This window comes from Melospiza georgiana, chromosome 3 (assembly GCF_028018845.1).
Source record: "Melospiza georgiana isolate bMelGeo1 chromosome 3, bMelGeo1.pri, whole genome shotgun sequence".
Taxonomy (NCBI): Eukaryota; Metazoa; Chordata; class Aves; order Passeriformes; family Passerellidae; genus Melospiza; species Melospiza georgiana.
In genome coordinates, this window is record NC_080432.1 from 78803709 (window position 1) to 78818596 (window position 14888).

Below are 14888 nucleotides of genomic sequence, written 5' to 3' on the forward strand. Positions count from 1 at the left end.
GCAGACATTCACCACTGATCACATGACCAGACCACATCGGAGATAAGAAAACACCCATCCCGAGCAGAAGGAATTGAAAAGCCTTCCTTATTTACATGTTCTGGCTTTATTGTTTTGCTGTAACAGAAGAGGCTCAGACTTTGTTCTCAGAGCTCAGCCCAGCACAGCTGATTTGTTGCTTTCCTTTTTCTGAAGAGGAAGTGAAAAATTCCCTCCATACCTGTGCTGGCGCTTGAATGTTTAAGTTTCACTCCCTAACTGGGAGCCGTCTGTAATGAGCTCTCCGTGGGACCCAGAGAGGAGCTTCCAGCTGTGCCAAGAATTGTTTCATTTTATGCCAAAGGAGAAGGGGGAGAAGAAGTCCGCAAAAAGCTAAGGTGTGGATGGTGCAAAAATTGGTCTAAGGATCTTGCAACCAGAAAAATCAAAAGAAAAGCAGAAGCAGAGGAAGCAACAAAGTATCAAGATGGGAAACTTCTTTCGGAAGCACTGTTCCTGTTTGAAGCGTTACCTTCCCTGCTTATTCTGTGGGACAAATGGTGAACAGGAAGACAAAGGGGGCCAGGTCTTTGCCAACATTGCTGTGGTAAAACCTGACCTCCAAGCAGGACAGAAGGACTTAGAGAGTAAGATAAAAGAAAAACCTTTACCTCCACTGCCTGGCCAGGGGCTAGCAAATATTTGCAACTTTGTGGCTCTGTTCGATTATGATGCTCGCACGGAGGATGACTTGAGCTTCCGAGCTGGGGATAAGCTGGAAGTGCTGGAAGCATCCCATGAGGGATGGTGGTACGCCAAGCTCCTCCTGCCAGAGGGGTCAGTCTGTCCTGGCCGCAAGCTCACGGGCTACATCCCTGCCAACTACATTGCTGCTGACCAGAGCATCGAAGCTGAGCCGTGAGTAACCCATGTTGTGCGAAATGAAACTCTTCTCTGTCATGTTAAATGGGTTTGGGACAGGTCATGGCCTTTTCTCTTGCTGGGTCCTACCCTGCTGCACTCAGCCTCTGGTGGTCCTACAGGTGGTAGCACTAGTTGGCATGGGCAAGGAAAAGACACTGTGGTAACAGGAAAATAAATTACTGAAGGCAGAGTGTGGAGGGTTTTTATTTTGTTTAAAATAATTTCCTTCTGTGATGTACACTAATCAGTTGTTTAAAAATCACCTGGAAAGATTTTTAAACCTGGTTACTGCTGTGTTGGTTCATTATTTTTATTTGTATAAAAGTGTGTATCAGATGATATCCAGAGAGTAGAAATATATGATCCCTGCTCTGAACATTTGTTCAGCTTAACCAGCTGCAAAGTTACCAGTTAACCAGTTAAAGCAAGCTACCTTTACACCTTTTCATCTTCTTCCAAATGATGGGTGAGTTCCTAGCAGATCAGTTTCAAATGGTTCCTTCTAGACTATGTGCATCTTCTCTGGAGGCAAATCTCTACTCTCAGGACAAAATTAACTGCAGCGAGTACTGCACAAGGCAAAAGTGGATGTAACAACAGACTACAGATGAAGTTATTAAATTTTCACAGAGTTTAATTATCCATCCCATCTTCTTCTGCCCCTTGTAAGCATGCCAGATCTTATTAAATATTCTGAAATAGACCATGAATCTCACAGAATCAGTTACTTGGCTCCCTAGTAATGATGAGTAAGATCTGAATCAGCCTAGACTGTACAGTTACTTCTGTGTGTAGAAGTCAGAGTCAATGTTTTCTGAAATTGGTCTGATTGCAGTTCCAGAGGTGTATTTTGGAAAATATTATCACTGTGTAAAGAAATGTCATAAGCGACATTCATTATTAGTCTCAGAATGAATGTTGACTTTAGAGGGATGGTGATGCAGCCTTTCAGTTAAATCTCATTTGGACCTGAAACATCATCTTCGACCTCATCTGCCCACTGTACTGCCACAGGCTAGAAAAATTGGCTCAGATATGATTATACTAGTCTTTTATCAGCTGTAGGATTTTTGCTGGAGGCATTTTAGGGCAACTCTAAGATTAATCTCTAACCTGAGGACCTTAATTTCCAAAGTTTGACCAGCTGCTTCTATTTCTGTATTCAGGCAGACAACATTTTCAATGGTCGTGTTCAAAAAATTTCTTCCAGCTGGAGAAATTAATCTGCAGGGAAGGCATTTTCTGAGTCACTAGATAAATGGTGTTAGGCTCTAATTTAGCTCAGGTTGGCCTTTGCTCTCTTTCAAGAGCTAGTTTTCTTAGAAGTCATCAGATTTCTTCATGCTGTTAATACTTTGAAAGTAATTTTTCTCAGTTATACAACATCTTAGCTCCTAATGTCCTTATCTTTCTATATCTAGAGCTTCAAACACAAAGTTAAGTTTGCTGAAGTGCATTGTTGTATAACCTCTGATTTTTTACTTGTTACTGAATCGATTGTATTGTTTTTTACTTTTTTAATGTACCTTTCTCCCTTAAAGACTAAGTTACAAGAAAAGGTTTTTCTCCATAGATTGTTAGAACACTGGAGAGGAAACAATGGAGAGTTTTTCCAGCTCTCAGATGAAGTAATTTCTCCCAAATAAACTTTTTATTTCACAGCAAGATTAATGTGGCTTAGACATGTTGTCTTTTCTCAGATTTCTTTCTAAGTCACTTGGCTTTAGTGATCTTCACATAGGTACAAGCCTGTCAGCCCACACACATATAGCAATAGCCTAACTGAGGTCAGAAGGGACCTCTTGAAGAGTCATTTGAAGAGTCATCCCAACTCAAACATGGCCAAATAAAACTAGACGTCTTTGCTTTGTTAGGCATTTCAGGTTGAGCTGTTCATCCTCAAGATGAGGATTTTTATTGCCTTTTATCAAATTGGAAAATCCCTTGCTACAATTTCCTCAAAGAATTCCCTTTCACCCACCCTCTGTAGTTTACAACTCAGTTATCCTAGTGAAACAGTAAGAACAAAAGTATTGATGGTTTAAAGAGCCACTATTTGTTTTCCCTAAAGATTGCAATTACAAAAAAAGCTTGTTCTAGTATCTCTTTTATTCAATTTAAAGATTAAATCATTCTCTCTACCCAAACTGAGTTTATCTTCTCTCATCTCTCTATTTTGGTTTTAATTCCCTTTGGTGTTGGCGATTTTTTCATGGCCATGAAATAGACAGTTGTGGAAATACGCAAGGTTTCTAATGCATCATTGCATCCTGTATGGCAGGATCCTTTGTGGTCCCAGCGCAGAACTGACAAAGAATGGAACACTTACAGTCTTATGTTCACCTGCCATATATTTATACATGTTCGCCTGCCAATATATTTATACATGTTCACCTGCCAATACATCTATCATATATTTGCAGTGTGGTTTTTATGCTTGTAATATTTGCCAGGCACAGTCGATCAACAGTCTTTGACTTAATTGAATGCACATTTTCTAGCACCAGCCAGCTTCTGTGCATCTGCAGAGACAACAGGAATTTTATTTCCAGGTTGCATCTTCATCTCATTAGATAAAGAAACACTGGCTATTCTGTTCTGAGAAACAGACTTAATTCATGATGTGACTCTTAGGAAGCTTGGGAAGAAAACCAAACTGATCACATTTTTTAGCAGCTGATTTCAGTATGTTTGTGTGGAAACTACTTTAAAAGTTGCATTCATGTGCATGCATGGTTACTCCGTAAAGTCACTACAACAAAGGAATAGAGGGGCGTGAAAAGTTCTACAGTGAGAGATGACAGGGCCACTCCATAATTTAGGCAATAAATGCTTGAGAGCTGCTTGCAGAGTAGTCAAATTTCTTTTGCTTATCATTCCAGTTTTGCCTGTGATCTTCAAGAGTATTAACAAGCAAATCTATCTGGCCCTCTTTTATCAACATATTGACATGGTCTTTCTTATAGAGACAGTTAGAAATCAGATAGTCCATCTGGCACTGTATTTTCAGTGCTGGCAGAGAATAATGCTGGGTCATTGCTTGCTTTCAACAAGTGTTGCAGCAGACCAATGTGTCTCCTTGCTGAAGTGTCTGTGAATTTTTATCAGGGAGAAAGGCATGCCTTTTTTTTTCTTACTTTTCCTTGGTAAGAAATAGAATGAAGTAAAGCAAGAAGGAAAGTAAGAAACTTCTTTAGATAACTTCTTTTTTCTCTCTGGGTGTCTCTGACTGTCTGGTATGACTGAGGTAGAGCTGGTAAGGTGGGTCAAGGTCAGAGGGAAAGGGCAGAAAGGATTTGCAGTGTCTCATCTGGGAAAAACAAAAAATAAACACTATTCACAACAAAAGCAATTTTCATGTATCCTTGGCTATCTGAACTGAGAAAGAATGAGATTTCTTTACTGTGTTGCTCTCCTTTGACCAAAGGTTATTGGTAGAAGTTGAATGTTACAATTGAAGGGGCATTTTTAATAGTTTGCTAGTATATTTATATTATATAATAGAACTAAATTATATCAGAATCAAACACTTCTTCTTTGCACACAATTTCTTGCTAAGAAAAAAAATGTCATTTTGCTTCCTTCCTTTGGCTTAAGCGATCTCTTTGTAGGTGGCTGACTTGGATGAAATTAGTGGCAGTCTGTGTGAATAGGGGAAAAAAAGGTAAATCCATGGCTTGACTTCTGTCTGCTGCAACATTTCAGTCCAAGCATGTGCTGCACAAGATGAAATGCATCCAAGAAGTGCACACCTGCTACAGTGAAGTCTGTTTTGGACAGACTGGGGAAACAAGGCCTTTCATTTTTATATTTACCAGTAAAGCATCTTCTCCTTGCTGAGCTCTTCTAGCACCTGCTGTACTTCTTATACCAAAAACAACCTGTCAGGGGGAGAGGTCATGAAGGAATTGTGTTTAGTGTCTCTGGAGACAGGTGTGTTCTCCTGGCCTCACCTGTGGTAGGGGAGACAAGGCAGTTGGGGGGTGGAAGCATCAATCTGGCAAAGCATAGTCACATAGTGAGCTTTCTCTTCATGAGGAGATAAATCTGGTACCAAGAAAACATTATTTTATATTACATCTGACCAAAAGCAAACATAAACTATGCTAATGATCTATTAACAACTGTGAGAGCACTTGGTGCTTTTCTTCTTTCTGTGTCACAGGTAGCAGTCAAAACCATGAGCCAGACAGATTTTTCATTTCTAAGGTTGTTTGAATGAGGCTCTATTTGCTGCATCCCATGAATTTGGAATGCTCTTCTTTCTGTGTTTAGACATATAACACTTGGAAAACAAAAAATGTTATTGGAGATAGAATCACATAATTTAATTTGCACTTCCAAAAAAGGATGATCAGAAAGAACGAGTTGACAAATACCAAAATCTGAATTAAAAGATAGATCTTCTTGGCAAAGCGTGTGACCTTCCTGTCTCTGTGCTCCTTTTTTCTGTGTCTGTTATTTTGCACTACAAACAGGAGCCATAGTAACATATTCACCTGCTCTTGTTTTGTTACTGCCAGTTGTTGAAACTAAACAAGAAAATGACATAGTGCAAATTGTTCTGGACAAGAAATACAGCCCAGCTCTGCAGTTAATTTAATGAAGCAAAATTAAAAGAATACACCTTGCTATTGGAGTAACGTGAATTCTGGTTTTGATAGAGGAAAGATGGATTGTTCTTGGAGGGGGCTCTCCCCTGCCATCCTGATGGACCTGTTGTCTGTTTATTGAAAGACAGTTCACAATCATAAAATCATAGAATCACTGAGGTTTAAAAAGACCTCTAAGAGTCCAACCATTAACCCAGCACCACTGTGTTTGCCACTGGTCCTAGGAGCCACATCCACATGCCTTTTGGGCACTTCCAGGGATGGTGATTCCACCACTTCCCCAGGAAGGTTGTTCCACTGCTTGACAATCCTTTTCATGATTTTTTTTTTTTTTTTTAATAACAAATCCCTTCCTTGGCACAACTTTTCCTCTTGTCTTTTATCTGGAGAAGACTGACTGCCACCTCACAACAATCTCCTTCCAGCTAGTTACAGAGAACGAGATCACTCCTGACCCCTTTTTTATTTGGACGAAGCAACCTCAGCTCCCTCAGCTGCTGCTCCTCCTTGTGCTCCAGACCCTTCCTCAGCTTCATTGCCCTTCTCTGGACATGCTCCAGTACCTCAGTGTCCTTCTTGTAATGAGACAGTCCAAAACTGAACACAGGACTCACCAGGGCTGAGCACAGAGGGACAATCACTGCCCTGGTCCTGCTGGCCACATCATTGCTGATACAGGCCATGGTACCATTGGCCATCATTCATTCCATGTGTTCTGTCCTGGCTCTGAACCAGGCCATGTTCATGCCAGCATTATTGACACAAGACTGCTGTGATGAGGGAAGCAAATCCATACAAATTCCTAGAAGATTGGGTCAAAGAAGAACATAGCAATTACTTTTAACTTTTTTCAGTTTTGAAATTATTTATCTCTTACATCCCTTGTAGGTATTTCCTAGCTGGTGGAAGCTGAGCCCCAGACCTAATCAATGAAACCTCACCAGTCAATTCCACAGTGAGATTTTTAAACAACCAGCTGAAAGCAGAAGTGTCCAGTACGTTATTTTTGTCAATCTCCTTAGTTCCTTCACCTTCTGTTACCTGACTCAGCTTTAACTGTTTCATACATTGACTGAATTTCAGTTACTATATGAGAACAATAAATCTTTCTCTGGGCTGACTTGTTTTAGACTTCCTGCAAAGTCAGACTTTTGGGGTTTCATTGGTTCACGTGGGACATTTTTCAAAGTGGCATTTACAGTCAAAATGGGCTAGAGGCTTTTTTAAAAGTGGTACCTTGGATTCTACTGAATACCTCAGAAAACTGAATGTAATCCATTGTGGTTTCTGTGTGCTCCCTCTCTCTTGCTCTCATAGCTCCTTATTCTGGAGCTACAAACTCCTGAGGACACCACCAGAATCACTACTAACCCTTGTACTGAAATAAATGAACTTGTAAAAATTGTTCATTGCTAAATGACTGCACAAAGTTCTAGTAGTTTGTTTGCACATTCTTGGAACCTGCCAAGTACAAAAGTCATTCTTACATTTTTTTTTGGTAGAAAAGGTGTCTATCACCAAAATATACATTTAGTATAAAACATTGAAAAGCCTATATGTGAAATTCCATCTTTTCTTTCAATTGATATACTTTATCCATTGTGGAGGGGGTGTGTGGTTTACGTGTGCATACATGTGTACACACACACAATATAGAGAAAGTTTATAAGACTGATATTTTTAAGATCATGCAATACAGCCCTGTGAGATGAGGTGTGTTTTGCTAAGCTAGATCATGGTTTTGATATTTTTTGACTTGGGAGTGCCTTTTTTGAATTTAAACAATGAAATTCTGCAAAAAGACCATTAAATTAATTATTTAACTTCTTTAATGATGGTTAAGCATTCCAGTGCTGTCTTCAAGCGCTTATCAAACTTTGACCTAATTTCTCCTTATTTCTTAATTATTCAAAGACAATACTGAACACAGAAGTAAATGGTTTACCAAACTGTATAATGCCACCTTTTTTCAAGTGGAAGTACTATTTATCCATCCATGTGTGTATCCACATTCAGAAAATGTATCTCTGCTCAGAAAAGTGGAAGGAGTTATGGCATTGTATATGAGCAGTTCATGAAAACTTGTCTAACTAAGGTCACCCATTTTCTGGCAATGTGGTTTTCTAAATATATATGTCTTTATCTATTCAAATTCTGAGAAATGTCTTGAAGAAAAAAACCTTGTCTTTATTCAAAATTAGTGTATTATATATTAAATCATTAGCTACTAGTTTTCATTACCCTTTTATGAAGAATACAGCAAAGAACTATGTGAACACCAAAAAATGTCCTTAAAACATCCTGCAAACACAGCTAGTTAGCTTTCTCTAAGGCTTGGTGGCCTTTATAGTGCCTTTTAGAGAAAAAAGAAAAAAAAAAAGGCCACATACTGGTCATACCAACTTGATAGTCCTGTTTGGTGGGGTTTTTTCTGACTCAGTAGGAATAAACATTGTGCATGCTAGCATAGATTAGCTGTGTTTGAGCAATGTTGTTGGCAAAAACATTTTCCAGGTATTGTACAATGTTTCCTCAATAACTGTCTTTGATGGCTCTCTGCCCAGGACAATACAGAGCTCTGCATAGCTGAGTGATCTCTGAGCAGGTTTAGAAGAGGGAAATAGCAACCAACCGTTCAGCCAGGCTAAGAAATCCTAAAGCTGGGCTCATTTTAAACAAACTAGGTCAGGTATCTCTGTGAAGAATTGTTGTTATGTGAAAAGCACTGTTGGTTATAGAAGACTTTCTTTGTGTAAGATTCTATCTGTACTGAAGAGATTAAGACATAAAACCATAAGAGATACCCTACAAGGTCAAACCAATGGCTCTCTCTAGCCCCATTGCTTTCAGAAAGGATTTTCTGAAAAGTGCACAAGCCCATCTACTTTCTTTGGTCTCTTACCTTTGTACTTCACCACGGGCTGGAACTGTTGTATATGCAAAATCAAGGGTGCATCACTGCCACGTCTAATTACAGGCGTATTGTCAAGTCTGCTTAGCAGAACCATAGGTGTTGACACTGCACAACTCTTTTCTTTCTGTTGGTGGGCAAGGACCAAGCTGTTAGGACAAAAAATCTATCTCACAAAAAACCCTCTCATCCCTGTGGAAAGTTTTACATTTCTAAACAAGTGTTTGGCTTTTTTTTTTTTTTTTTTTCTAGATTGTTGATTACTTAGTCATGAGTGACACAAAAAAAAAAGACATGCTGAAAATAAATAGGCACAAAAGGAAATGGTAGCATTGCCCAGGTCCCTGTGACATTCAGGGGCTGCTCCTTTACAGATCTCATCTGTCTGCCCCATCTAACGCCTCTAAGTCAGCCCAGGCTGCAGCCATCAATGACCCTCACAGACTTATCCATCCATTGTTTTGCTCCCTACCAAAGATGCAGTACTAAATCCAGAATATATCCTGTTATAATTCTGAAGACATTATGTTTCAACACGAGGCTGTAGCAGACACTGCAAAGATTTTGATACTGAGCAACTTTCCAGCAGCATAGTTCAGATAATACATTTTAATTTTAAAAGAGGTTAGGAAAGAAAATATGATTCATCAGACTCAGATGCTTTTCTGTAGCAAAATGTTTTTTTCTTTCTCTTGTTTCTTGTTTGTTTTGTTCTTTATCTTGTTTCTTGTCTTTTGTTCTTGTTCTGGTTTTCTGTTTTTCTTTTTCTTTTTTGCTATGTAAGCAAGGTATGCATAGCAGAGAATGAATATAATTTATTGGATGATATTTTTAAAAAAGGACAAAATATTATTACATATTTACTATTCCATGTAAGAGGAAAAGTAAATTTTCAGTTATTTTTTAAACAATAATATATAGGATATATTTGAAGGCCTTTCTTGTGTTAAAACTAAAAATAAGAGATTAAACTTCTTTACATAAGAAGTTTGTCCTTCATCAGAATTTTCTTAAATGTTGACATTCAGGTTTTCAATTCAGATCTGTGTAAAAAAACCATGTGTGTTATAAGCAATTAGAATGGAAATTTACAACTTTGCATTTCTCAAGACAGGCTTAGAAATCATCTGGAAATAGCTTTTTAGAAGATCAAAATATTGATAGTGAAAAAGTATTCCTTTTCCCTATCACTTAAACCACATAGAAATACATACTTTTTTTTCATGGTGGTACACTAAATCAATAAAAACTGGAAAAACAAAGCAGTGATTTAAGTGATAAGTGATAGCTCCATAAAGGATTGCACTAATTGACATTCCACTACTTTTGTGCAGAGTACTCTATAATACTATACATTATAAATTTATCTGCAGTAATGTCAGTAAGAATTTTTCCTTAGTTTTCTCTAAATAAATTAGATATATTTTTAACTTAATTAAATGTTTTTCCTGTATTTATAGAATAAAAATTTTGCAGCACAGCTTTTTAAATCTCACCACAAAAGAAGAGAAAAAAAGAGATTTAAGACTCACATGTGGGAATGAATATGTACCATAAATTTCAGAAATGTTGAGAACTCACCAGCCCCAGTTTTCCTTTTGAAATTACTGATCTTTTCAGTTAATGGAAGTTTCTGTAAGGGAAATTTCTGTAAGACAGAAGGAGTCTTTGCTCTTCTAAGGGTGTGTAGTGAAGGGAGCCATACACAAGAACATGCAGACAAACCTGAGGGGCACATGAGGAGGGTGGTGGTGAAGTGGAGGAGCTGCTCAGTTGCACCGACAGAGAATGGCATGTGCAGTGTGGGAACATTTCTTTTTCAGGATTATCTGAGGACCTTGCCAACAAGGAAAGGGAGGGAGACAAACACACAGACAGCAAAACTGACAAGTTAATGTTAACAAAGACAATAACCAGAAATAAACTCAGTCACGCTAGCTGATGAGCTACCCAGAAATGACAGACAAGCTCAGACTATGCAAATGATAAAGATGTAAACCTGGGGGTTCGGGATGTTATTCTAGAATAACAACTTGATTATAATAATAAGATAATTACTAGTTTTCTGAAAATGTGCAAGGAAAGAAAAGAGAAAATGAGATCTTGTTATTACAGAGCTAAAATGCTTGAAAAATCACCCAGAAGCTTCCTGTGATGCTAACATAAATCTTACGTGGTGTTGTAATCTCTTGCAAAAGAAATCTGTGTAAGGGTCTTGGTCTGATAATACAGAACTGATGTGGAGTTTGATGTGCTCCAGCTTTACTTATGGAAGTACTTATGGAAGTAAGTACTTACTTACTTATGTAAGTAAGTACTTACATAAGTACATACTTACTTATGGAAGTCAAAAGTATCTTTGTTGTGTCACCCTTCCCATCTGTCACCCTGAAAAGGTTAGTCTGGAAGGTGGAAGGCCCTTTATTTAAGTAATTTGTCCCCCCATGAAAGAACCAATCTGTCCTTTGGCTTAGAGTCACCTGAGGATGCCAGAGTGCACAGTTTCTTTATGAATCCCTCTTGGGACAGAGTGTCCTGGTTGTCCTCCACTGAAAGCTGACCTAGCAGAGGACACAAGTCCCCCAGACTGCTGGCAATAGTCTGAGGTGTGAACCCAACTGCATGTCCAAGAGGGAGCTCTCCAAAAATGGATGAAGATGTCTGCTCTGCCACCAGTGTCTTGGGCAGGCATGGGGCTATTTGTTTCTCAGGGTTTCTGTATTATTCCTGTAATGAGTTTCTCTGTACGAAGAGAAAATAATTTCTCTGGAAGGATTTTCTCCAGAAAATCAATTGAGGGCTTTTGGAAGCTGTAATGGTTTAAGTGAATGTATGATTGAAAATTTTCTTGTCTATTTGAGTTTCCCATGGTGTTAAATCAATTCATATTATTTGTGTTCTCTGTACCATGTTAACATTAAGGCTACCTCAAGATTTCCACTTTGTTCCTTGGTTACAAACAGCAGAGTTATTGCTACTTTTACAGTATATTATATCAGTGTGGAAGTACAAATGTATACAGGTACTACTAACATTGGTGCAAGATTTTACAATGCTATTTGAGAGACTCTATGCAGCAGAAATAGGGTCTCAAGAATGCATTTTAAGTTTGGGGTTTTTTTTAAAGAGGTGATTATATGGCTGTATTTCACACCCCAAATCCTAAAGCAATGGATGTTAGACAGTGGTAACCTTTCATTGACTCCAAATGCAAGTCGTTGTTTCAGAACAAGCCTTAAATGCAACGGAACCCTTTTTCAGGTGCAAAACTACAACAGAGAATAAACATTGACAATTGACTTTAATCTCTTAAATAGGACTTGTGTAACTAAAACAACACAAAAAGCAATATGATATCACTTTCACCTAGTGTTTGTTTTCTCATACAGAAGAACTTCAGAGTAGATTAAATAATACAGCATGCAGGTGACTAATATTGTGGAGAATGAATACAATATTAATGAATATTAATATTCATTAATATATAATGAATTAATGAATACAAATGTTAAAATTAATTACACAATAGCCAAACAGGGAGTCAAAAAATGAGATAAATTTATGGATATTTCCAAAATTTAATGCTATCACATTGTGATTTCTTTTCTGTTGTGCAGTGAACCCAGTATTGGGTGAGCTGTGCTAAATTACATAGCTCATGCCTTTGGCCTTATTATACTATTTCTACAGGAGAAACAGTCACTTCCAGTCATTACTGAGTGCAAGAGTAGCCAAAGGTACAATGATTTGTCATCCTGCAGCAGACTCGAAGCAAGTCAATTTCCATGTTTGCAGTGTGGTCAGCTGCCATTATCAACTACTGAAAAGTGAATGTAGTATTATTCATAATCCCTTACAACAGGTGACAGTACAGTCATGGCCTACCGTGTCCTTGCAGGAAAGGTTTACACACAAAATGTCACAGATTTTAAGACTAATACACAAGTAATCTTGGTGTTTATGTTGGAAGATAGTAAATTTGCTTTAGACTGGAAGAGGAAATGCCTGCCATTGTGATGGGTTTAAACCAACTTACTCAATATTGAATTTTCCCTTACCTAAACAATCCCACACAGTTGCTTTATTGTAAAAGCCTGTGGAGCCCTGACAGGCCCTTTATTTAGGGTGCTCTATTTAGGGTCCTTTATTTAGGGCACAGCTCATTATTTATTATGCTGAAAACAGTGGTGCAACACAAAACGAAGATATTTCTTGGACCAAAACCAAGGGAGTCTTTAGGGGCTCAGAGTCATTTTTGACACATCTGTTGCCCTCTTCACATGAGAAAGTAATCTCCTGCAGTTTCTTCATCTCTGCCCCAGTGATTTGTTAGTGGAGCCTAGGGCTGCTTTTGTGTCTCAGATACACATAAGGTCAGTCTGCCAGGGTATGTGAGAGTTTTACAGCCGTTGGGATTGTGTGGAGTAAGCTACTGTTCAGTGTTACAGTCCAGTTGTCAGTGATTAGTAAGTCGAAACCATCTGTTTTTAAAGGCCCTACACAATTCAAGTGTGGCAAATCTGCTCCTTCAGTCTAGAAGTATAAAGACTTTTTCTGGCAATAACCTTCATCTTGCTACAAAGAAATGTTAGCAAAAGTAATGTCTAATGTTGGTGGTAGGTTTAGAGACATCCAGTCTCCAAAATATTACCTCTGTTTATTAAAGTGCTATGTTTTCCATGTTGCAATATTTAATCATCTATGCATATTGTAAATTCCAGCAAGATAGTGACTATAATATATTAGAAACATAGGTTTAAATTGCCTTGTTTTAGCTAAAGGTCCCCTTTCACATGGATGAATGTATCACTTGTGTTCTAGTGAACATATTCATTTTCAAATATGAATGGGACGAGAGAAAGGAAAAATGTCTTCTTCCACCTGGAAGAGAGAAGCAAAGAATTCATTTTAGCTTTGTATGAAATCAAAATATGCCCTGAAATAATGTGAAGAGTATTGCTTGGTTTTGTCTTGTGTTCAGATAATGTAATCACTTCTGAACAAAATTAAAAGGAAAAAAAGAGGGTAATATTTTGTTGGAACTTGTATTTGAAAATAGAAACAAAAAGCCTTTAAGTTTTCAAATTATTCAAATGGAGTACTTTCTCAAATTAAACTATAGTATTTTGTTTATAAAATAGATGGAGAAGTATAATTTAATTCTCTTTTCCTTTTTGCTTCTATGCCTCTTCTCATATCTCCTCTTATATTCTGCCATTTCCCCAATAAAAATCTCTCAAGTCTAACATAAATTTAGTGTTTCTGGAAAAACACCAACCAGTCAGCTATATCTGCTGACAAGAGCACTAAGAAAACGTTATCCAAAAGCCAAGAGCAAAATGGGATCTGTTATTTTCCAAAACTGTATTTCACACTGTAATGGTTATTCAAAGAAAAATCGCAATGTTGATCTCAAAGTGTGGAAAATACAGCAAAACTTAGAGCATGTTACGACAGACAGTCACTTTCAAACATACAGACTTTTAAAAACATAAACCAGAGTTGCTCTGTTGCTTTGATAGATCTCTGCTGCTTATGTGGTATAGAAATGAGCCTTTTTTTTACACAACTATTTTATATACATCTATTCACATGTTCTGTGCTTTCTCTGTGGAAAGAAAAACAAACTTATTCTATCCACTGTGAAAAGATTCAGAAGATCCAAGTCCCACACATAATGCACACAAGAGTCTTTATTTTAGTTTGTGATAAGTTATTCAACAACAGGGTTCTGGGCAATATGCGTGACTCAGTTCTTTCTGTATGAAGCAAATTCATTGTAGGTGCCAAAGGTTTGTTGTGATGCCTGACATAACTATTCCTGAAAACCTGAATTTCTGGTTTTACTTGGAGGGAATTAGATTCTTATTGAGGTAAATAAGTAATCAGAATTGTGCTGAGTCACTGTACCATAAACAGTTTAAATGTTTTTTTATTTCAATTCCAAGTCAGGTGCTCTCTGCAATGTGTTAAGATCTCAGATGATTTACTTATTAGACAGAGAAAAGTTTTGGTATATTAATGTTTTTTAACAACCTCTCCTGACTCACTTTTTCCTGATAGTACTTGCGTGAATGAGATTTAAAGCAATGACTCCTAGACAATAAATACATCATGAAAACTAATGTCAAATTATTCTTTTGGCAAGGACAAAAAAGAGTGGTGTGATGAACTAAGAAAGTGACAGAGAAAAGATCTGTGTAGAGCAATCCTCACAGTGAGAGTTAGCCTGTGAAATTGTTTCAAGAGATATTCTGTAAAATTGTTTTCCCAGGTAGGACTGGAACAGCTGCCAAAGGCCAGGCTCCCTGTGGGAGCAGGGTAAGATGAAAACCAGCATTTGCTGAACAGTGCAGCAGCTCAGCAGCAGGCTATAGCCCTTGGGCACTGAATGCAGTCCTCAGCTTCGTCTCTTTTCTCATCATTGCCTACTAACTCTGACTTTCTTCTCTCAATCCATC

The 14888-nt window shown here is 37.8% G+C and overlaps 1 protein-coding gene across 1 annotated transcript in view; it reads left to right on the forward strand.

Moving 5' to 3' along the window:
* The first annotated feature begins 466 nt into the window (after nt 1–466).
* FRK (fyn related Src family tyrosine kinase) overlaps nt 467–14888 on the forward strand; it is a 46833-nt gene continuing 32411 nt past the window's right edge. Inside the window, exon 1 of the mRNA XM_058019928.1 lies at nt 467–897. Coding sequence (XP_057875911.1) covers nt 467–897 — 431 coding nt within the window. The remainder of the gene's footprint in view (nt 898–14888) is intronic.